Source organism: Anser anser, assembly GCF_964211835.1.
Source record: "Anser anser genome assembly, chromosome: 4".
Lineage (NCBI taxonomy): Eukaryota > Metazoa > Chordata > Aves > Anseriformes > Anatidae > Anser > Anser anser.
The window spans coordinates 65,822,615-65,843,319 of NC_139724.1; the positions used below are offsets into that span (position 1 = coordinate 65,822,615).

The 20,705-nt window shown below is 37.9% G+C and overlaps 1 protein-coding gene across 1 annotated transcript in view; it reads right to left on the minus strand.

Moving 5' to 3' along the window:
* Nucleotides 1-20,705, minus strand: part of EVC2 (EvC ciliary complex subunit 2) — a gene marked incomplete at its 5' end in the record, with an annotated part of 70,679 nt that overhangs the window by 34,145 nt on the left and 15,829 nt on the right. Inside the window, 5 exon segments of the mRNA XM_083834455.1 lie at nt 1,460-1,784; nt 13,208-13,359; nt 15,908-16,042; nt 18,401-18,463; nt 20,015-20,124. Coding sequence (XP_083690581.1) covers nt 1,460-1,784; nt 13,208-13,359; nt 15,908-16,042; nt 18,401-18,463; nt 20,015-20,124 — 785 coding nt within the window.

Below are 20,705 nucleotides of genomic sequence, written 5' to 3' on the forward strand. Positions count from 1 at the left end.
CAATATCAAATGTATTTTGTGCAAAGAAAAATTGCCGGACTAAGAGCATATTTAGTGAGAGTTCACTAAATATGGTTCACTGGAGTCACAATCTAAAATTAGCTGGAAACCCCAAAGAAGTTCAGCTGGCTTACGTAAGTAAGTCCACCAGCTTTCTCCACACAACAGCCTGATAAATTAAAGTTCTTCCAGAGAGCCTCAGCATACTATAGTACCTTTTCCTACAATTACAGTATACATAAGCATGTGCAAGGGAATATACTGGTGTAACAGAATCTATTCCAAACAAAACTTATTTTGTCTCTATAACCCAAATGAAACAGCTGAAAATTCAGAAGTGCTGCATCCAATACCCATGCATCCACTTGCACATCCAGAAACAAATCCCCACTGGTAAATAACGAACAGCACTATTTATTCCCACAAGTCATCCTAATAAGCTGAGTTATGGACAAGCATGGAACATTAACTTCGGTATGCTAGCATTTTAAGGTTACAGAGGTAGAATATTCAAAACCTAGCAGACTTCCCTCCAGACACATAAAATGAAAAGGAGAAAGATCAGTCCATTTTATTGTAAAAAAATCATTATACCTGAAAGATGACATTGAAGAACAGAGCATGATTTTGCAGATAGGATGTTGGACCAGAGGATGTTAAGACTTAGGCACTGCTTCCAGCTAATGACTATCTATGAAATCCTAGGCAATAATACCCATTCCTGCCTATCTATGAAATCCTAGGCAATAATACCCATTCCGAAAGAGATCTTTGGATGAAAGTAACACACATAAGCATTAAGCTTTCACTTAAGCAGAGCCCCTAAACTTGTAAAGGATTATATTCTGTCTTAACACAACTTATCTCTCTGTTCCCCGGAGGCTATTTTCAAGAGAAGTCCACTACCTGCTTTGCATATAGACTGTTCTGTGTGCCTTTACTTGGCCTGGAAGAAATCAGTCTTCGGTGGAGCTTATATTTTCATTTTCTTCAAAATAAGAATATAAATCTTGGAGAATTTTTACCTAGATTGTTAAGGTGTATGATGCAGATTAGGTTTATGATTCTGCTCTGAATGTGCAATATACTTTACACAGTGTCTGACTGGATTTCTTTGGAATCACTACCATAGAAAATAACAAATAATAACACACAACTTTGCAAGGGTGGCTAAAAGTGACTATGCAATAAATAAATAAATAAATAAATAATCAGGATAACAATAGTCTTTTGTTTTCAAGTGTCGTTACTCTTGATATAATTTCATTTTCCTGGTAAAGTAAAACACACAGAAAATGTCTATTCAATCACTCTATTTATCAAATCTGAATTTCTGAACACATTTAAATTGTATAGTCTTAGTCTTCTAAGCAAACAACTCAGCCATCCCACGCTAAAAGAGAAACCATCTATATAAAACCACATCATGCAAAGTATCTTGATTTTATACAAGATTTACCTTTTCATTCACTTTCTTCATTAATTCTTCAGCTTCTTCATTCGCAGCTCTCTCTTTTTGGCGTTGAGCCTCCATTTTCTTCCTAGTTTCCAGATTGCATTCAGCTGTGAAAGCCACAACCTTTCTTTCATACTCTTCCTGAATCTCCTTCTCCATTGCAAGAAACTGTTTTTTAAAAATTGAACTCATCCTCTTCTCCACATGAGGAAAGAGGCTGTGACTTAAAACCATGTTCTTCATCATCATAGCAATCACTTCTTTACATATCTGCATTCGATATGCCTCCAAATCAGCATCTGCCCGAGTCAGGCTGGCAACCTCCAGGCTGTGGAAAGGCAATTGGGACTGTTTAAAATCTCAGACCACAGGAAATTTCTATCATAAAACAAGGATATCTAGACTTACTGTGTAACTGAGAATGGCAGTCAGACAAGTGCAGAAATATCTCAGCACATGAGTTTACTAATCATGATAGTAATCATTCATTTAAAAGTAGAGTGAACTAATTTCTACTAAACTAACTTCCATTTTATATATATATATATATATATATACATACATACATATATACATGTATGTATTCATACACTTCTGGTTTAGACCAAAAAAGGAAAAGCTTTACTTTGGAACACAAAACTTTCCGTCAATTTAAAAGCAAACAAAAACCTCCAACAGAAAATAAACTTATGTTGGGAAGCACACAGTGCGGATGAAGTATCTGAATGGACTATAAATTCTGCTGACTCTGTAAAATAGTTCTAAACTCACTGACCCATCCATATTAATGCATTACTGGTTTGTGTTCTCCTCTGGTTTATTTCCTTCCCTGCAGGGAAGAGGGAAAAGTGTTTTGATTATGTGCTGATATAAACAAATTAGAGAAGCTGAAAAAGCTGATGCCTCTGTCTCTCATTAAGAGTAACAGAGTCCTAGAAAAGTCCAGAGGTGTTTTTTTGTTTGTTTAAAAAAACAAACGAACAAAAAAAAACCCCACCAAATTACAGTAAATGGATACAGTCTTATTTATCTTTATTTAAACTGGAATACCACTCTCATTTCATAAAATACTTATCTATTGTAATTTCTGTAGCTTTGCCTATTCTGCAGTTGATTCAATATTGGAGAACTTGATATTTTTTGCCCTTGTATGCCAGTTTACAAGAACACACAGCACTATATGCTTCTGTGTGCAGATTAAGTACACAGTAATTTTTTGGGACCTAAAAAATACACTATTAGAAACTTAAATCCATTCTTTATCTTTTTTTCAGTTAGGCTAAAGCATTGATTTGTTCTGCTGCCAAATCTTAAACTAAACTTCAAATCCACAGAAAAGGTCTTGGGAAGATTTGCAAAGTATGAGAATGTTACTACATTCAGAATGCTATATATCAAAGCACACAGATCTGTAAGCACCTCGCCTTTTTGTTAATTTTTCCTTTCCTTATCTAAGCAAATTAAGTTTAACTAAAAGAAAGTCAGTGATATATTATCACTACCCCTCTGTTAAACACGAGAGATGTACTTTTCCCATTCAGAAATCAATGTGATGTAATTAAGTTACTTTCTTACCATGACTCGAATTCTCTCCAAGTATTTAAGAGGTAATAGATTAAGTTTTCTAGTTAATCATAAAGAAGCAGAGAGACATTTCTGTTGCAGTCTCTCAAAAGCCCAGAAGCACACTGGTGATGCCCATATTTGTCTTGCTGATCTCCTGCAAGGCTACCTGTTGCATCCGCAAAACCAATGGTGGAACAGAGGTCCTTTCCTTCTGATCTTTTTTCCCATATAGAAGCAGGAATCAGACCTCTGTGCCTGAAACAGTTTGTGCCTGAAACATTCCTCACAGTAATTTGAAGATCCTGTAAGAGCTAATATTTTCTGCAACATCCCCAAGAAAATACAACAATCCAGCTTCTATGTGCAGCATGCAGGTGGATATTGCAGGAGAGCGTCTGCAGGTACAGCCCTCTTGGGTGGTGGTAGAGGACTGGCACAGCTACACCCACATTGACCATGGTCAAGTCCCCCAGGACACTGACATGCTCCCTCTCTCTGGGGAGAGTACTTCTTGCTCCGGCACAGTGGAGAAGCCACAGAGGACACATGATGGCAGGGTCAAGGGAACAGGATGCCAAAGCAACACAGCAAGCACTTCAAATTGGCAGCACAGATGCGTATTTCTGTCTCGGTCTTCTCTGTTTACAGAAGACCTAGGACACTTGCTGATATAGCCAGCTAGTGCTAAGCTGTTTACTTAAGACAACTTCTACTTACCAACTTTTAAAAAGTAAGTATATCAGTTTCATGTAAATGTACTTAAATAAAAAGGATTAAAAAAAAATGGGAGATTTATGCTATAACATTTCCCTAATGACTGTCCCAATTAATTATTAGCCTGCAAAATTCAAGCTACTAGAGTGTCTGAATTCCTGTTTCAAGTCTCGTAGCTCTGTTTTAACTGAAGCATATCTGTCTTCTGCAAGAAATAGCACATCTTGGTTTTCAAGCATTCCCTACTGGAGAACCAAAAAACATTTCACTTCCCAATTCCTTTAAGGCCTAAAAAAGGTCACCTTATCCTCAGCTTGAATTTGACTATTTTCCACTTCCAACTATCTTTGTCTGCTGGAATAAAAAATTCCTTAGTCGCTATTTTTCTCCTCTTCATTTGTGCAATGATAGATGGTGCTCACAGCACTCTATAACCCTTTCTTATTGAAGTGTGAAAGACTGAATTCCTTAACTCTCTCGCTGGAAGGCAACACCTTGCAGTTCCATTGTGTTGATACACAGCTGGTAACACAACATTAATTTCTTATCACATATGCAGGATTTTTTCCACCATGCTTGGAATAAAAAGTTAAGCCATTCCTCATCCACCTCCTTACTAGTTAGTTTTATGGTCTTCAGCAGTGATCCAAGAATGAAAATCAAAACCAAACACCATTACAATATTTTCTGTCGTTATCTTTCGCTTAGTCTTCCCCTAGCACTTCCTTCTTTTTCTGCAAGTTATTGCAGACTAGACTTGATTTCATTTTGAGCAAGATTTCCATGCTCCTTCCTGTCTACAGAAAGAACTATGGTACCCACCTGGCAGCAAATCTGTGAAGAAGAGAACGAAGCAGAGGAAGCACATGAGCAGTTCCACCAATCCAAGGTTAATAACATGGAGAAAAAGTAATTAGAAGCCACACTTCTCCCATGTCACATCCTGGCATACAGCAGTCTTTTTTTTCAATGGAAGCTGAAGAAAGGTTGTCTATTACCTTACATGTGATGTGCTCTGCTTCTGGTTTGCCTCCTCCACAGCAGGCTGAAGGAGTGAATCAAGCCTACCACATGTGCACCTTGCCTCAAGCTCTCACGCCAAATGAGATGTGTGCCCAGTATTGAGGGCAGCCATGATCCTTAGCAAGCTGCATCAATACAGTCTGGGAGTCTAAGACATCAACAGGCAGTCTTTAACCTACTTCTTTCAATTTTTGACACTAACAGCCAGTAAAAACAGGAATCTTCTACATACAATAAAACAAATGTTTTCAGACACAAGTCTCCCTGAAGAACAATGCTTACAATCATCCGGATTAAATGTGCAATAGTGACTCATAGGAAAAAAAAAAATATCATAACCTGACACTGTGCATCCTGAGACCAAGGTAGATTTAGTAAGTTGCTTTAAATGATCTGCACTCTTCCTGTTACAGCAATTCATGTTTAAAAGGTCTTGTATCTCTTCCTAAGCATATTCAACATAATAGCAACATGAAAGCCAATAAAGTACAGTTAGCAGATGGCAATCTATTGATGAAACAGATCAAAGCTTCTTTTGGGCAAAGCATGCAGAGAAAGGATAAGGACAGGACAGCAGGTACGTAATACAAAAGGGGAGTGGAAATGAGAAGCAAACAGACAGAAAATGAAGCTGCAAACAGCAAGTGTAAAGATTTTTCACTCACTTGAAGAGGAAGAGTGTTTAAAGATCTGTCAGAGAAGATCTGGGAGGTGAGAATCCCAGATGCCAAACACAGAGAAGCAGAGAGTGTGTCTGAACTTCTGATGTCTTCCACAGACCTAATGAATGAATACAGGAAAGCAACTAGAGTCAGGGAAGAAACAAGCATAGTTAATTAAAACAAAAACAAAAGAACAGAGGAAAAGTTTTTTAACTAACTACAAAATAATTATGTCTTTAAGTTTTATTACTAAAATTGGAGGCCCAGAGAGGGAATTTTAAAACAGGAGAATTAATAGCTGCTGAATGGCACAGTCCTAAAATGAACTAAGTGCTTTTAGACACATTTTTAAGTGTCTGGAGAGTTCACAAAGGTAAGAAACTACTGTGACACAATTTTCTGAATTCTAAAGGGATGAGAACATCAATCAAATTCCCCTTCAGTGATATTTTTCATCAAAACTAAACAAATCATTTATTTTTAGAAAACTCATCTCTCATCTGCAAATGGTATTCAGTTAGTAACATACTACAACAGCATCCTGAGGAGACTGGAGCCCCGTGGTGGCGGTTTCTGTAAAGGCCTCCCTTTGTGGTATGCAGCGTTGCCAAAAGCATGCGACTTAAGGCTATTTGTGGATGGTTTGTGACTCCACCATGCTGCACACATTGCTGTAGCCATGACCTGGGGCACCATGGCCTGATGGCTGCACCAGCTCCAGCTGGGAAGAGGAGGAAGGCACAGGGGGGAAACACGGCCCCTCCAGCCCGGGGCACCCATTGCAGCCTGCACATGGCACCGCACTCGCAGGCACAATGTCAGTGGGCAAGCTGAGGCATGGAGGGGAAGAGGGGATGAGAAAGAAGTGCTGAGGTCCATGTTGCCTTGTTACACTTCACAGAAGTGAACATGGACAGGGAAACCCCTCTGGGGTCAGACAGAAGAATCACACAGCTGTGACTTCGAACAGTACCTTCCAGTGCTGGCTCCAGTAACAGTAAGCAGAAAAAGCCAATTCCAGTATAATGGGCATCAAACACATTCAACTGCGGATGTGGTTTGTTTCCTAAATCATCCATTTATTGACGGATTAATAATATAGTAAATTGGGCTGTATTGTTTTGTTTTGCTTTTTAAACAGGGGAATGCTTTTATTATAAAAGCTCATGACTATACTTGAGATTTCCAACCCCCCAGAGTCAGACTATGAAGCATATCAATGCTAATATTTTACAGAATCCTGGTTCTAAAACAGAAAGAAAGAGGAGAACAAAAATTAATCTCCTGGTGACCCTCTTGTGCTTTAAACACCACAGGAAATTGCATAACAGCAAACACTGATCAACTACTGACACTATTATTTCATTCATTTCAGTGAACATGAAATTACTGTGCTGATGTGGCCCATTTGTGGTGATATAGCTTGCTCCTTTCTGCCTCTCCCTCCCTTCTTCCTCCCTCTGCTTCTCATGCTCTCCAGCTGTGTCAAGACACAAAAGAGACCGCAAACACTCTGGAGGAGGCATCTTACCCACGCTGCACCATGATGAGGTGAAAATCTCTGCGAGAAACCCAAACTGTGCTGCAGTAGAAGCAGATGTAAAGACGTGAGGTCTAAATGACCACTAACAGCTACCAAATGCCAAAAGCCAAAGTCTTCAGCCCTCCTGTGCAGGGCGTATTGCCTTGCCCATCTGCGTTGGTGGACATCAGAAGATGCTTTGCACTATACCAGTAGCTGTAATGGTCTGCAGCCAGCTCTGAACTGGGAGAGGTCATCCATCAGTCCTACGACACTGCTACACAGCTAAGCATAAACTCAGCACCTGAAGTGTGAGCCTACAGAGAACACAGGACATCTCGTAAATGAATAAAATAGTTAAGAAAGGGGCTTGACTATTATCTAAGGATATATTCACATGGATGAGTCACAGATTAAGTTTAGCTTTCCTAAAAAAGACTACATGCTGACAAACACAGAAATAGGATTGTCGTGGTAGATAGATAAAGATTTAAGGAAAAATAAAAAAGATGGTAAATTGAGCTGAGAGATCACTGTTTCTTCTTCAGAGAAAACTGACTCATGAAAAATTGCTGAACATGTAAGTACCAGATTTGGCAGCTGTTTCATCATCAAATTCTTTCAAGTTGCCACAGCAAGAGAGCAGAGGTATTTCAATTCTTAAATTCTTTCTTTGCTTCCTCTACCTTATGAGCTACTTCCTATTACCTATCAAGCATTTGTGTTTCTCTCATGGAAAAAAAAACAGGATACTTTATGCATTTCTCAAATTTATAACAGCATTTATAACACAGAACTACAAACGCAGAGTCTGGGGTTCATTCCATGTGTAGGTGCTTTATCTTACTGTTACATCTACGTGGTTATTATTTATTTTTATATTCCTGCATTGTCCACATTGCACAAAAACAGAGCTATGAATATGACCTCCCTCCAAAAATTCTAAAATTTCTGTTATACATTTTAAAAGTTATGAAGTACAGAAATTTAGCACCTCCATTTTTTTGCATTAAAAATGTAATTATTTGTCACCATTTTCTACGGAGGAATATTCAGGTCTAGCTGCTATGACAATGTGAGCTTTTTCTTCTTACGTTTCATTTGAATTCAGGTTTAAAAAACAACAAAAACACATTGACTCCATAGCAAATTAAACTGAGATGTATGGCAAAAAATTTACATTTAGAAAGAAAAGGTGAACTTCTAATATGGTAGTAAATTGTTTTTGACTTTTCTGTCAAGCATCTCTGGAAACATTTTGATCTTGTTCTCTAGTACGTTGGCCTCGATGCCCTCTACCATCAGAAAAAAATAAGCTTCAGTGAATACATATTACTTAGTGATCTGCCAAAATAATTGGCAGAGTTTATTGTGTATCAGCAATGAGGTTCAAGTTCAGCCAGAAATTCAGCTAGAGCTTTGCAAAATTCAAGTAAGCTGAGTTCTAGGAAATAAAGATGAAAAAGAAAAGCTGTAGCAGTGGAAAGTCATTTAAAGAAATAAAGTTGCCTGTATAATAGCTGTATCTTCTGATACTATGAGGGTGGTCAGACTTCATCACATTGGACACAAAGCCAAACTGCTCAGCTATCTTCACATTCTGTTCCAGATAAACAGTTAAAGAGACCTACAACATTTTGCAACATGATTTTCTAGTGCTTATGTTAAATATTCAAATCATATAGCTTCCTCTCATTAGCATTCATTGCCAATGGGCCAATATTAAGGAATATACACAGTAAGGAACCTACTGAGAATAAAAGCCAAACTATTTTGCTGCATAATGTGCATCAAGGATATGACTTACTAAGACTAAACTCACAAAGTAAGTAACTAAGAAGCTTTCTTATGAAATATTAAAAGTATGTTTTGTTCTCTTGCCAATCCTCCTGACATCGCAAACTGTCTACACTCCGAAGATGTCCCTGTCCATAAATATTGAACACATGCTCCTATGTATTTGCTAAACAATTTGGCACTGTCACTTCTTAAAAGATATTAACTATTAACCTAGCTTCATGCTATAAAGAGGACAAAAAATTCCGTGGCTTTTACTTTTCTGAGTAATTTTCTCATTTGTGTCTGGACAACTGAACAAAACATCAGAATGATTACACCTGTTCACTATCACAGCGTAATTCAAAAAGAATATATCAGTTACGTTGGCAAGTTTATATGTTCACCATGTAAAGAAAATTACACATAGCTACACTGAAGGAATTATCAAACTAGAATATGCTTGCTGAATAAAAATATAAGCAAGATTTTGTTGGTTGAAATACGTGAAGTATCAACCCATCTCTAACAAAAGCCCATATACTTTTGCCTCCCTAAATAAAAAAATGTAGGATTATGATGCTGAAATTCATATTCAGTATACACATGACATGAAAACACTGCGTTCAAAATACAAGCTCAGTTCTTAGTATACTGTCACTCCTGTGAGACAAATCAATCCTCAACCCTTTGTTCCTTACAGAACACCCAACCATTCTACTGGGTAACACTAAATGTTAAAAAAAAAAAAAAAAATGCAATGTTGTTGAAAAAATGATTCTGTGACCATAATCGGTAAAACTATAACATTTAATTTCAGCACAAAGTCCATTCAAATTGACTGCAATTATCCATTAATAAGTTACAAATGCACATTCTTTCTTTTCCCATTATGTTTTGCAAAGCACTATCCTTAAAACAGATAATTCAGTAAAAATAAGGATTACTCTATTCCGTTTTTAGCACAGATTGTTGTCATAGAAGCCCCTAAGGCAATGGTACAGTATTTTATCTTTGTCTTTCGAATCTGCTAAAGGCCTGGATAATGTACAACAGTTAATATATTAAAATACTAAGATGAAAACCTTTAAGGAATATAGATGTGAAACTAAAGGACTGTCTTCCCCAATTTATGTAAAGAATATGGAACAAAAATTAAGGGACAGGGAAGCATCCCAGGCTTAGTATCATAAAAGAGTGCTAACAATGAGAGATAAAACAAGGTTTATATTCTAGCTGTTGAAAAATGCAGGAAAAATATTACATATACCTAATATAGGCATTAAGTTAATGCTGTAGCGTTTTAGACCCACCATCCTGCAAGACTGGGATTTGTTTCACCTCCAGACTCCTGTATCTGGGTTAATCAGCCCAGTCTTCAGACTTTGGAATCACTGGGCACAGCATTCATATGACTAATTTCTGGATGTCTACTTTAGGTTAAGAGGTGTTATACCCTAGAAGTGCTCTTTTTCACCACTGAGTAAAAAAGGGAACTCAGGACAAGTTAGTGTAGAAGTTTCCATCACAGAGATCCTCATTTGGCCAGATAAACTGTGCCACCAGTAAGAGATGGAACAGGCATGCAGTAATTTAATACCCATGAGTGCCAATGAATGGTCAGTTCACCTGTGTGTTATCTCCTAACGGTAAACAAACTAGACAAAAAAATACATGAAAGAAGATTTGGGATAATATAAATACCAATGGCTACTTCCTAACCCCTAACAGAGGCTGATCTGAGCCCTTCACAGTAACATCTATCACCCTTTCAATCCTCTCTTAAAGGAGGAACCACAGCAATTCTGGATGTTTTTGTGGTCCATCTATCATTCTCATCCCAGAAAAATCAATAGAAAACTCAAAAACTGAAGAAGATTAGTGACTGTTTACTAACAAGCATTTATTTTATTTGCTACGATGCTCCACCTCCTTACAAAAGCACGAACAAATTGAAGACTATCAAAGTTTTCTCTTGAAAAAAGCAACTTGCCCAACATAGAGTAAATTTTTTTCATCTGCCATCAACACTGATGCTGCTTTTTGTGTCTCCCATTCCTAACGGAGGAGGGGATGAAGGGAGTGATTTAATTTCCCTATCATCATCAGTGATTTCATTTCCCTAAGGCTCTTTCAGACATTTCTAGTTGCCTAACTGCCAAATTTTGAAATGATCAGAGATGGTAAGCTAAGTAAAGGGATTGATAACTCAAATGCAAAGGTTTGGGGCAAAAAGTTAGACATCTGCACTAAATCAACAGTCCACCAGAATGTCTATCAGAGGAGAATTCTTCTACAAAAAGATGTTGTCTCCCACATGCAGAATATAAAATCACACTTTTAAAAATCTTACTCTTTCTGCTCTTTCTGCTTCCTATGATCAGTGAAATCCTGTGCAAATTCCAAGCCTGATAACTATTTACATTGATTTTAAATCAGCCAAAAATATTCAACAGAAATACAGATGCTCTTCAATCCAATAATGTGGAATAGTGGTTTCAGTGGAGACCATACACAATGCTTAAAATAAGCTGATGGCCACTGTAGTGTTTTACAATCACAGCTCTCTGCATGATAAAATTGTAGTGTGCTCTATCAGCAACTGAAAAGTCATCAGTAAGGATAAGCTGGTCCAGTATGTTTCCAAAACAGACACAGATGAATCCAGGTGCCCTAAGACAGATAAATCCCCCAAATGGGTCTAGTGAGCATATCTACTGTTGTTCGTGTAGGATGGTGTAATGACATGAAAGCATTCCTTTCTATTCCTGCTATTTCAGACTATACCAGCATTTTTATCTAATATTTTACACTATAGCTGAGAAAATCCTTTTATTTTCTTGAACATCCAAAGAGACGAGACAATCTCTGCATTTCTGCTTTCAGGAGAACTGCCAACTGAAGCAGTTCTGAGGCCATTTTTGAAGCAGTATTTTCAATTTTGCGTAAGTGACTTTGTAACTTATATCCTACTGGACACCTTTACTGCCTTCAATGAGGAATGCTTCAAACAAGTGCCTGTTTTGGGGCCAGATCTGACTCCATACAGTTGCAAGAACTTCCTACAAGTACTCCAATCATATAGCAAGCATCGGCTGTACACTAATTCCACTTGTGTTCTAAAATTACTTCCTTTATTACAATGGAAAATCAATTAAATCAGTCATAAAATTTCAAACTGTTACCTAAAGGAAATTGTTGGAATGGGAAGCAGATAAATGAAGTGGTTTGATTAAAAAAAAATATATAAAAAAAGGACACGGAAGGGAGGAAAGAAGCAGAAACAAGAGAGACATTTGCATTAACTGCATAAGAATATTACAAAAACATAGCCCCAGGACACGTACTCAAACTAAGAAATGAATCCCATTTTAAGGGTTTAGCTATATAAATAATCCAGTTATTCAAATAATCCTTTTTAAGGGTTTGCAAGAATACTTACCTTTCTAAATCACAACGCATCTCAAAGCAGTCCAGTATTTTTGTTAAAACTAGCAAGATATTCACTATCTCTAATATAAAATAATACTGAAATGAGTTTAAAAATGTTTGGCCCTCTTCTTTTTAACATTCACATAACAATTTCTAGGATAAGTCTTTTAAAAACCTGCATTGCTATATAGTTATAAAAGCAAAGACCAACGTGCAATTCACAGAGATAAGCATCCTAATTATCAACAAAATGCAGGAAATAATAATGCTGTTAGTTAACAAAGAAAATTACTTCCATGGTCCCTTAATTTTCCCTTTTCATCTTCTGCAGATTTTATAGTTGCATAATACTGCCTGTAACCTGACTTGCCAGGAGCTAACTTTGTTCAGTCTTAGAACAAACAAAATCTGCTCTGTCCTCACATCAGACCTTTTTTCCAGTTCTGCTGAAGAACAGATGCCCTTTATTAGCTGCATGTTTCTGTCAAACAACCCTGACTGGCCTTTCAACAAAACCAGGAGAGTTTCTCTGCTCTACCCAGTGGTCCTGCTGATCCCATCTACATGGTATCTTTCTGTTAGCACTACAAACTGTCACTCCTTAGACTCTGATCCAGGTGTTTCCAAAATACGCTGCTACACAGAAATGCCAGCACCCAGAAGGGGTGCGCTAGGATAAAAGCCACAGTTCTGAAAGCAGAACTGTGTTCAGCAATTGTAGAATATACCCTTTCAACATCATCTTGTACACAGAAGTTTCCCCTCATTTAATGAACCACAGGGAAGCAAAAACAGATGTTCATTTGAATTGGAAAACTTGCATGCCTCAGGCCTATCTAGAGCTGTGACTTCTATAAGTGAAGCAATGTAAATTATGACAATTTTCAGTTCCCACAGATGGCTATCTTAATACATTTCAAAAACCTAAGGTAACGCAGTCATATGTGCAAATAGACACTACAAAAATAACAATTAAAGGGTACATAGTCAAAACATGTTCAAAGATTTAGATGACGATAAATGTGATTAATGTGATGTAACAGCAGGAATTCTTACTCTTCTAAAGCCTGAAGCATATTCCCCGATTCTTCAAAGGTCAGTATATCAATGATTTGGTCATTCATAATTACATCTTCACTAAAGAGATCACCTGAATTGAACTGAGAATGTTCCAGTTTGTGATTTTGACTGAGTTCATGTTGTATCTCCTAAAAAAGAAGAAGACAAAAGTAAGCTTCAGATTATAAAAAAAACTTACAGTGAAGCTGATCTCATTTTATTGCAGGTAACCCTGAGTTACTGGAAAGACTCCCACTTATCATCACATTGTACAGCTGGAAACGGTATAGAGCAATTGTGTAGTTCAAATACATATCTAGGATCAACTGTAATACTTTTGTCTCAGGCTGAACTTTTTTTATATAACTGATCAGGAGTACTAATGAAGAAATTAATGCAAAGGATAGCAGACTTTACATTGACATCAGTAGGCTTGCAAAAGCCTTCCAAGGAGGTTATTTTCTACTATAAACTTTCTAGTAAAATTTTTTTAAAAATTTCTATGGTATACACATTACATATGGCAAGATTATACTACTAGACAGTTCACAGGTCAGTGAGACTCCCTTGAGATGGGCTAAGAAAATCACTATACAGAAAATTGCTGTAAGTAGCTCATGCTAGGACCAAATTGGTCTTTTTTTATAACAATGTTATCTGAGGTTTTTCTGTTAAAAAAAAAAAAAAAAGACAAGCCCTTTAAATGGAAAGGGATTATTTCTTCAGGCCTAAAGGAAATAAAAATTGTTAATGTAGTAATTTTCAACCAGAGAGAGTAAAGCTGGAAGTGATTTCTGAGCTCATCTGGTCCATCCACTGGTCTGAGACTGGATCCCCTCTGCATAATGAGACGAATTACAAATTTACCTATCATTAGATAGAAAAATTACTGCAAATCTATTTAAAAAAATAAAACCTTCTTTTGTCATTTGTCAAAAATAATAGAAAAGATAAGTTGTTCACAGAATTTAAATCACAAAGAAAATACATCTTTTTTCCTCACTTTTTGTTGCTTCAGTAGAGCAAATATAGATGACTTAGCACATGCACTGTCTTCAAAATCTATCGTACATTGTAAAAAGTTACATCTGACACAGCATTTTTACCTAGAGATAGGAAACCAATACTGGTAGTTGTATAAAGCAAACTGCACACATCTAGTCCTGAAACAAATTATCTCCAGCAAGACCACCCCAGCCTCTGAAATGTGCTATGCCCCACTGCAATGCTTCCCAGATTGCCTGTCTCAAGCAGAGCAATATGTGGAAGCTGAGGTCTCCGAGCAGAGTGCTACGTCTGGGTACATGCTTCTCAACACATCTGTCCTCTGTGCAAAAGCACTCCAACTGCTATGCAGAAGAGCAGAGCACTGCAAGTGCATTACCATCCCTGGACTGCCTCCACACTCCACAAACGCCACAGCACAGCAGTGTCCCTGAGAAACACATCTAAAGGGTTTCTTCGTTTTGAAGTCGGTTGGCATAGGAAGAATAAAACCCCCATGTGCTCTCCAGACAGCCAGATTAATGTGCCTACAGAAATGTTTCAACCAAATCTTTAAACTTAACGTGGAATTTTTTTGAAACCTTTAAACAGACACTTTCATTATAGATTAGAAATCAAAGCTTTCTGGGCGTTTGAGAAATCAGACCACTGAAGAAAAAATATCAAACTGAAATCCAAAAGTAGAATGAGAACACAGCTACCACTTAAATTTCTGTCAGTCTTAATTGTCTCAGTTTGACAGCACCAGCCAGCACAGTTTATACTATCCAACAGCCCCAGAGGGAGTCTCAAATTATATGTCTCTCACCTGTATCATCGCTTCCTACCTAAACCAACATATTCAGACCATGCCCAAGTGAAATTGCAATAGACAGAGCGACACTGCCTGTTGACCTGGCAACCCAGTAGGAGATCTACCACCACCTGAGCAGAGGAAGGTTTCAAACCTTTGACACCCGCCTTTCTTAGAGGATTGTTCTCATCACTGTAATAGTGATTGAGGTCTCTACCTCCCTCCCACTGAAGTTGTTCTACTTCATATAAATATCAAAATAATTTTAAAAAGCAAGGACTGGAACTTGGGCCAATCTGATGAACATTCATCAGACCGTATTTTCTCTCTCTGACCCAGTATGTGCTGAAACACTTTCTACGAACTGGAATGATCTGGATAAAGAGCACTGTAAATGCTCCATCTCCAAACCCAACTGTTTTGCTTAATCACTCGAGAGACCAAGGTAAATCCAAAGATCTAAGAGACCCAGATTCAAACCCCTGTTCCTGATAATCAGAAATACAGTTTGGACTCATGCCTTCTGCATTCAAGGTGAGTGATCTACTCAGAGTTATTCTACCTCTCATTCTGGGAGCAAAAGGAGAGATGAGGACAAGGAAGAAGATGAAAACAAATGCAAAGCCAGTGGGTAGTATCGCTCCCCTACGAAGCTTAACAACCAGTTATTGACAGCAGTTCTTTTGATCAGACTATTATTATATCACCTCTAAATCTGACTGTGCTAAAGATTTGGGGTTGTAGAGATTATAGTACCAGTGAATTCAATCCAGCACTTGGTGCCTTTTTATTTAGCTTCAAAAACACTTTAGGCAATCCGTATTAGTTTGCATGTTATATCAGCAGAGATGATTAATAACAAAATTATATAAAGTACCGTTACAGAAAGTATGACTCACCTGGTTTTTACTATGGAAATTCCATTTTAATACTTTGGTTTGGTAAAGAATGAAAAAAACAGCACATGTCAATACAAAGGAAACAAAAAAAGCAATGAAGAACCCTGAAGCATGGATGGCATGGCTATATGAAATCTGAAATGAAAAGACCATATTATTTAAATTAATTTTCCTATATATACAAAGATCAGACTTAAAGATCACAGCAGTAAGCAACATAGTAAATTACTTTTAAATGGCTTCATAAAACTTCAGGGTTACTCAGCATTAAATTACAATTAGTAATTTTTATTTATTAATATTTTCCAACAAGTGTCTATTTTCCATAGATTTTGAAGTCTGCATGCCTTTATGTCCACCTAGTCCAAATGCCTCTGTAATTCCAACAACAGATATCTCACGGATTGAATTGTAGCTGCTGTGACTTTTGGGAAGACTGTACTTAATAGCCTATGTTGCTAATCTCTCCAAAATCTCGTTGAAATTAGTGACATTTGACGTTGCCCAGAGCCTCTGAAAAATCAGTCTGATGTTGGCTTCCTGAAATTAATGGCCATTTCTTGATTCAATAAAACTCAGTAAACAACACTGGGATAAAGCACTAATAGGAGTTCAGAATAAACAGGTAACTGACAATTGATAAAACTCCCTAATTTGTGTACATCGTACCAGTTTCTCCATGAGACAGAGTCAGAAAAGAATAGCAGGAGCACTGGAACTACAATTCAACTAATATCTTTGCAGGCCTTTCACTTCAGGTCTTAATTTAATCTTTAAATGGAATGGCATTAAAAATTAATTTTTACTTCATGCTCCATGTAGCAAAAGTTAATTTAATGTTTGTTTAGTTCTTTGAGATGTCTGCATAAAAAAAATATAGCACAGCTACTAGTATAATGTTTCACCACAAAATAATCACTCTGCTGGGGCTAGAAAGTGTAAATAATTAACATGCCGCTTGCAAGCAGGGCTTGGTCATCTCGTAAAGCAGAAAGCTGGGAGCATTCCATAGAACAAACAGAATTCAGCACAGGAAGCAACAATCAAATGCAGTCTGCAATTTAGAAAGTATTTATTCTAATTTAACAGCAGAATTTGATCCTTTTACTGGCTGCTTATGGAAAAAAGTCCTTGGATAGGGAATTATCTGTGCTTTTATACGACAGTAAAACGAGTTTTGGAGGTACAGTCCATTTCCTTGGATACAGCCTTGGATTACAGGCTGTAATGCCTGAAAGCATCATGGTGGATGCTGTGGCATGGGGAACCAGAGACTCCATACAAGCCACAGCACAGGACCAGTTCGGCACTGCAGGCTGACCTCCAAACCACTGGCACATCAGTGAGTCTCAAAACACTTATGCAAAGCTAACTTCTTAAGCCATCTCAATAGTGTGAGGCGAAGAGGCATTCCAGGCCTGATTTTCTTTCAAAAGTTGCTGCGCTCCCACTGATTTAAAGGATGCTGAGGGAAACAAGCCTGGGAACAATCAGGTCAACGTAATTATTATCACAAATCCCATGCAATGTAGCTAGACAGGAAAAATGCTTTTTGCTTTCACTATAGCTTCCTATTCAGCATCAAAACCACTCAGCCAAGGGCAGAGACATGCAGTATTCACAGCCCCTGAAGCACTGTGGGAAGACATCTGGCATGGGCCAGCAGGTAAGCTACGCTCGTATTTTTTCATAACCCACATTTTTCATAACCGGTATTTTTTCATTTACCTTGTCACAAGCAACCAAGCACTGTCTTTCAGCAATACAGAAGAGAAAATCCACAGGGTATGAAAAACTTTAAAGAACAGCACAACAACAAGCGTGCAATTAAATCACATGTAAGCTCACAGGACCAGCTTAGCATGGTACTGGCATGGCTTTGTAAGTAATTCTTCATTTTTCTAGCCCCAAGTCAACATTTAGAATCCACATAGTCACATAAGCACTTTGGTTGTTCACCGTTCACCACAATATGAACAGTTTTAAATAATTTTTAATAAAATAAAATTTAAGATTGAGAACATTTATGATACCTGAAGCTATGGACAAAATACAATCTCACAAAATACATCTCACTCATTTCAGCATGATACACAAACATCTTCTCAATAGGTGGAGGATAACTCCACACTTTTGGAAAGGCAAATAGTTTTCTTCTGGTAGCTATGCCCATGAGCACGTGAGCAATTTCCTCACCACAGTTCTCTGTGGCTGGACAATGCTTCAGATTAAAAAAGAAAAAAAAAAGGCTACAAATATAATGGAAATTTGTAGATTTTCTGTGCTAAATATTGCTGCTTTAAGACAACAAAGCCCCACTATCTTGACTCCTGTTTTCTTCCTCTTAAAATTGGAGAAGGCAGAACTTGTCTATGATTAATAGCCAGATGAGATTTAAGTACCTAAGTACAATCTTAGCCCCCTAAGATTTAGTTTAGATTATCCATGAGTTTAAGAAGAGGAGTCAGTGTAATGCCAAGTCATAGCATTTACCTTGGTCTTTTCTTCTTCAGTTATGGTGAACGATGCCATCAATGATACGAGATGTGTTTTATTCTGAAAGAAACATAAAAATATTACAAGCATTAAAAAATGAGCAGAATCCAATTTATAACAATGGCAAACAGCCCAGAGTTGTTACAAAAGCTTCTCCTCAAAAGAAATGCTATACTTCTCACAAAGTGTAAAGCTGAATAAAATCTGATAGCTAAATGTACCGGTAACAGTGCTCTGTGGGATATACACCCCTCCTAACCATGCACAGGCTTATTCAGTGCTCACAGATTTACACTTTTTCGACACTTATAAAATCCGTGGTGACTGAAAGTGTACAGAACAGGAGTCAAAGTCACTGCATATGTCTTGCAGGGATCAAAGTTTGCAGCTCAGCGTCTATCAGTTCTGCTAAACATCCACCTGTATCCTCTACTCTTATCGTTCCTTGGTTTTTGAAGTCTTGCTGTCTCTCTAGTATGCCCTTATGCGCATCAATCATTTTTTCCTCTAAAACAAGCGAGATACAGCAGCTGGAAATGAAAATATATCTGCAAGGTCTAACTACATGCACTTACGAAAACCTTGGGGAAAATATCAAACCATATTTAAGAATGAGGAATAAGTTACTTTGGAGGAAACCACTCTTCCTGTGTCATTAGTTCTGCTTCCTACTTAGGCTAATTCCAGTGTTTTTAGATCTATGATCAGTTCTCTTGGAGCCTGGTGCAACTGAGTTCTCAAAAAATCACCAAAGATGGAGATTGCCCAGCTTCTCTCAAAAATCTCTTCAAGGTCCTCAAAACGCTCATATTGAAACAGTGGTTTTGGTTACAAGAAAGTATTTTTTTAATAAAAATGTGTCAAAACTTCAACCTCTCACAGACTACAGGAAGACACATATAAGGAGGTAGGATACTGTTATTTTCAGGATGCACAGATAAACTGGAAAGAAATATAAAAAGTAGAGAGAAATGCTACAGGACAACACACAAACATCCTTTACCTATTTAAGGAGGCCTAAGACTTCCTAACCTTTGAAGAATAACTCACATATTTAAAAATTCATGTTAAACAACCAGGGAGCCTAAGAACTTCATTGCAGTACATGCAGGCCTCATCACAGGTCTTGTAGCTTAGGCAGACAACCATAGAATCACAGAATAGCTTGGGCTGGAAGGGACCTTAAAGACTGTCTAACTCCAACCCCCCTGCCATAGGCAGGGCTGCCACCCACTAGATCAGGCTGGCCAAGGCCCCATCCAGCCTGACCTTGAACACCTCCAGGGACGGGGCATCCACAGCTTCTCTGGGCAACCTGTTCCAGTGCCTCACCACCTTTACAGTGAAGAATTTCCTCTTAATGTCTAATCTAATCCATCCTCTTTCAGTTTAAGACCATTCCCCCTTGTCCTATCATTATCTACCCAAGTAAAGAGTCCCTCTCCACTCTTTTTATAAGACCCCTCTAGGTACTGAAAGGCGGCAGTGAGGTCTCCTTGGAGCCTTGTCTTCTCCAAGATGAACACTCCCAGCTCTCTTAGCCTTTCTTCATCCGAGAGGTACTCCAGCCCTCTGAACAAGAACTGCTTTCAAGACTTGTACAGGAAATACCTGTGATGAACTCCTGAAAGTTAACTTTGCAGGCAATGTCAAGACCCTGCCATTCCATGTTTCCTTTGCATCAAGAAGTGCAGTGTAGTTGATTGCAAAGTATTCTCCAACTGTTAAAAGAAAGGAAAAAAGTTTGTAGATGAGGTACATTTACCCATACAATATTGGCCTCTTAAGGAATTATGTCTGCATTTTCTTAAATAAAACAGTAGCTACACTGTCTCGAAAATAACCCAGCAGAGTTGCACTTTTTTTTTAACACAAGAAGACTGAAGAGTTGAGCACCCAGCTGAGCTCAGCTGCAGTTACAGATGTTTGCAAAATATGAAAAGCAAGTCCAATATGAATAAAACATCTGAGGAGCTTTTCAGGCTCCCCTTTAGACTGTGCTTCCTCACCGGCAAAAGTGCTCTCCTAGGAGCCTAGCTGCAGTAAGCTCCTCAGTAGGGGAGGCAGCCAGAGCCTACCAGCATAGTCCAGAGAGGAAGAATATGGATAAATTTACTTTATCCCAGGAAAATTTCTCAAAGTTCTCTAAGGAAGACCTGGGACAGCACTGGAGCTTTTCCTTTACAACACAGCACATCCCCCACGTGAAAAAATCATAACCCTAACAAGCAATGTATTAATTTTCTGTGCACATCTTCTACCTCTTACACATGTGCTTAGGAAAGGAAAGATAAAGGAATCA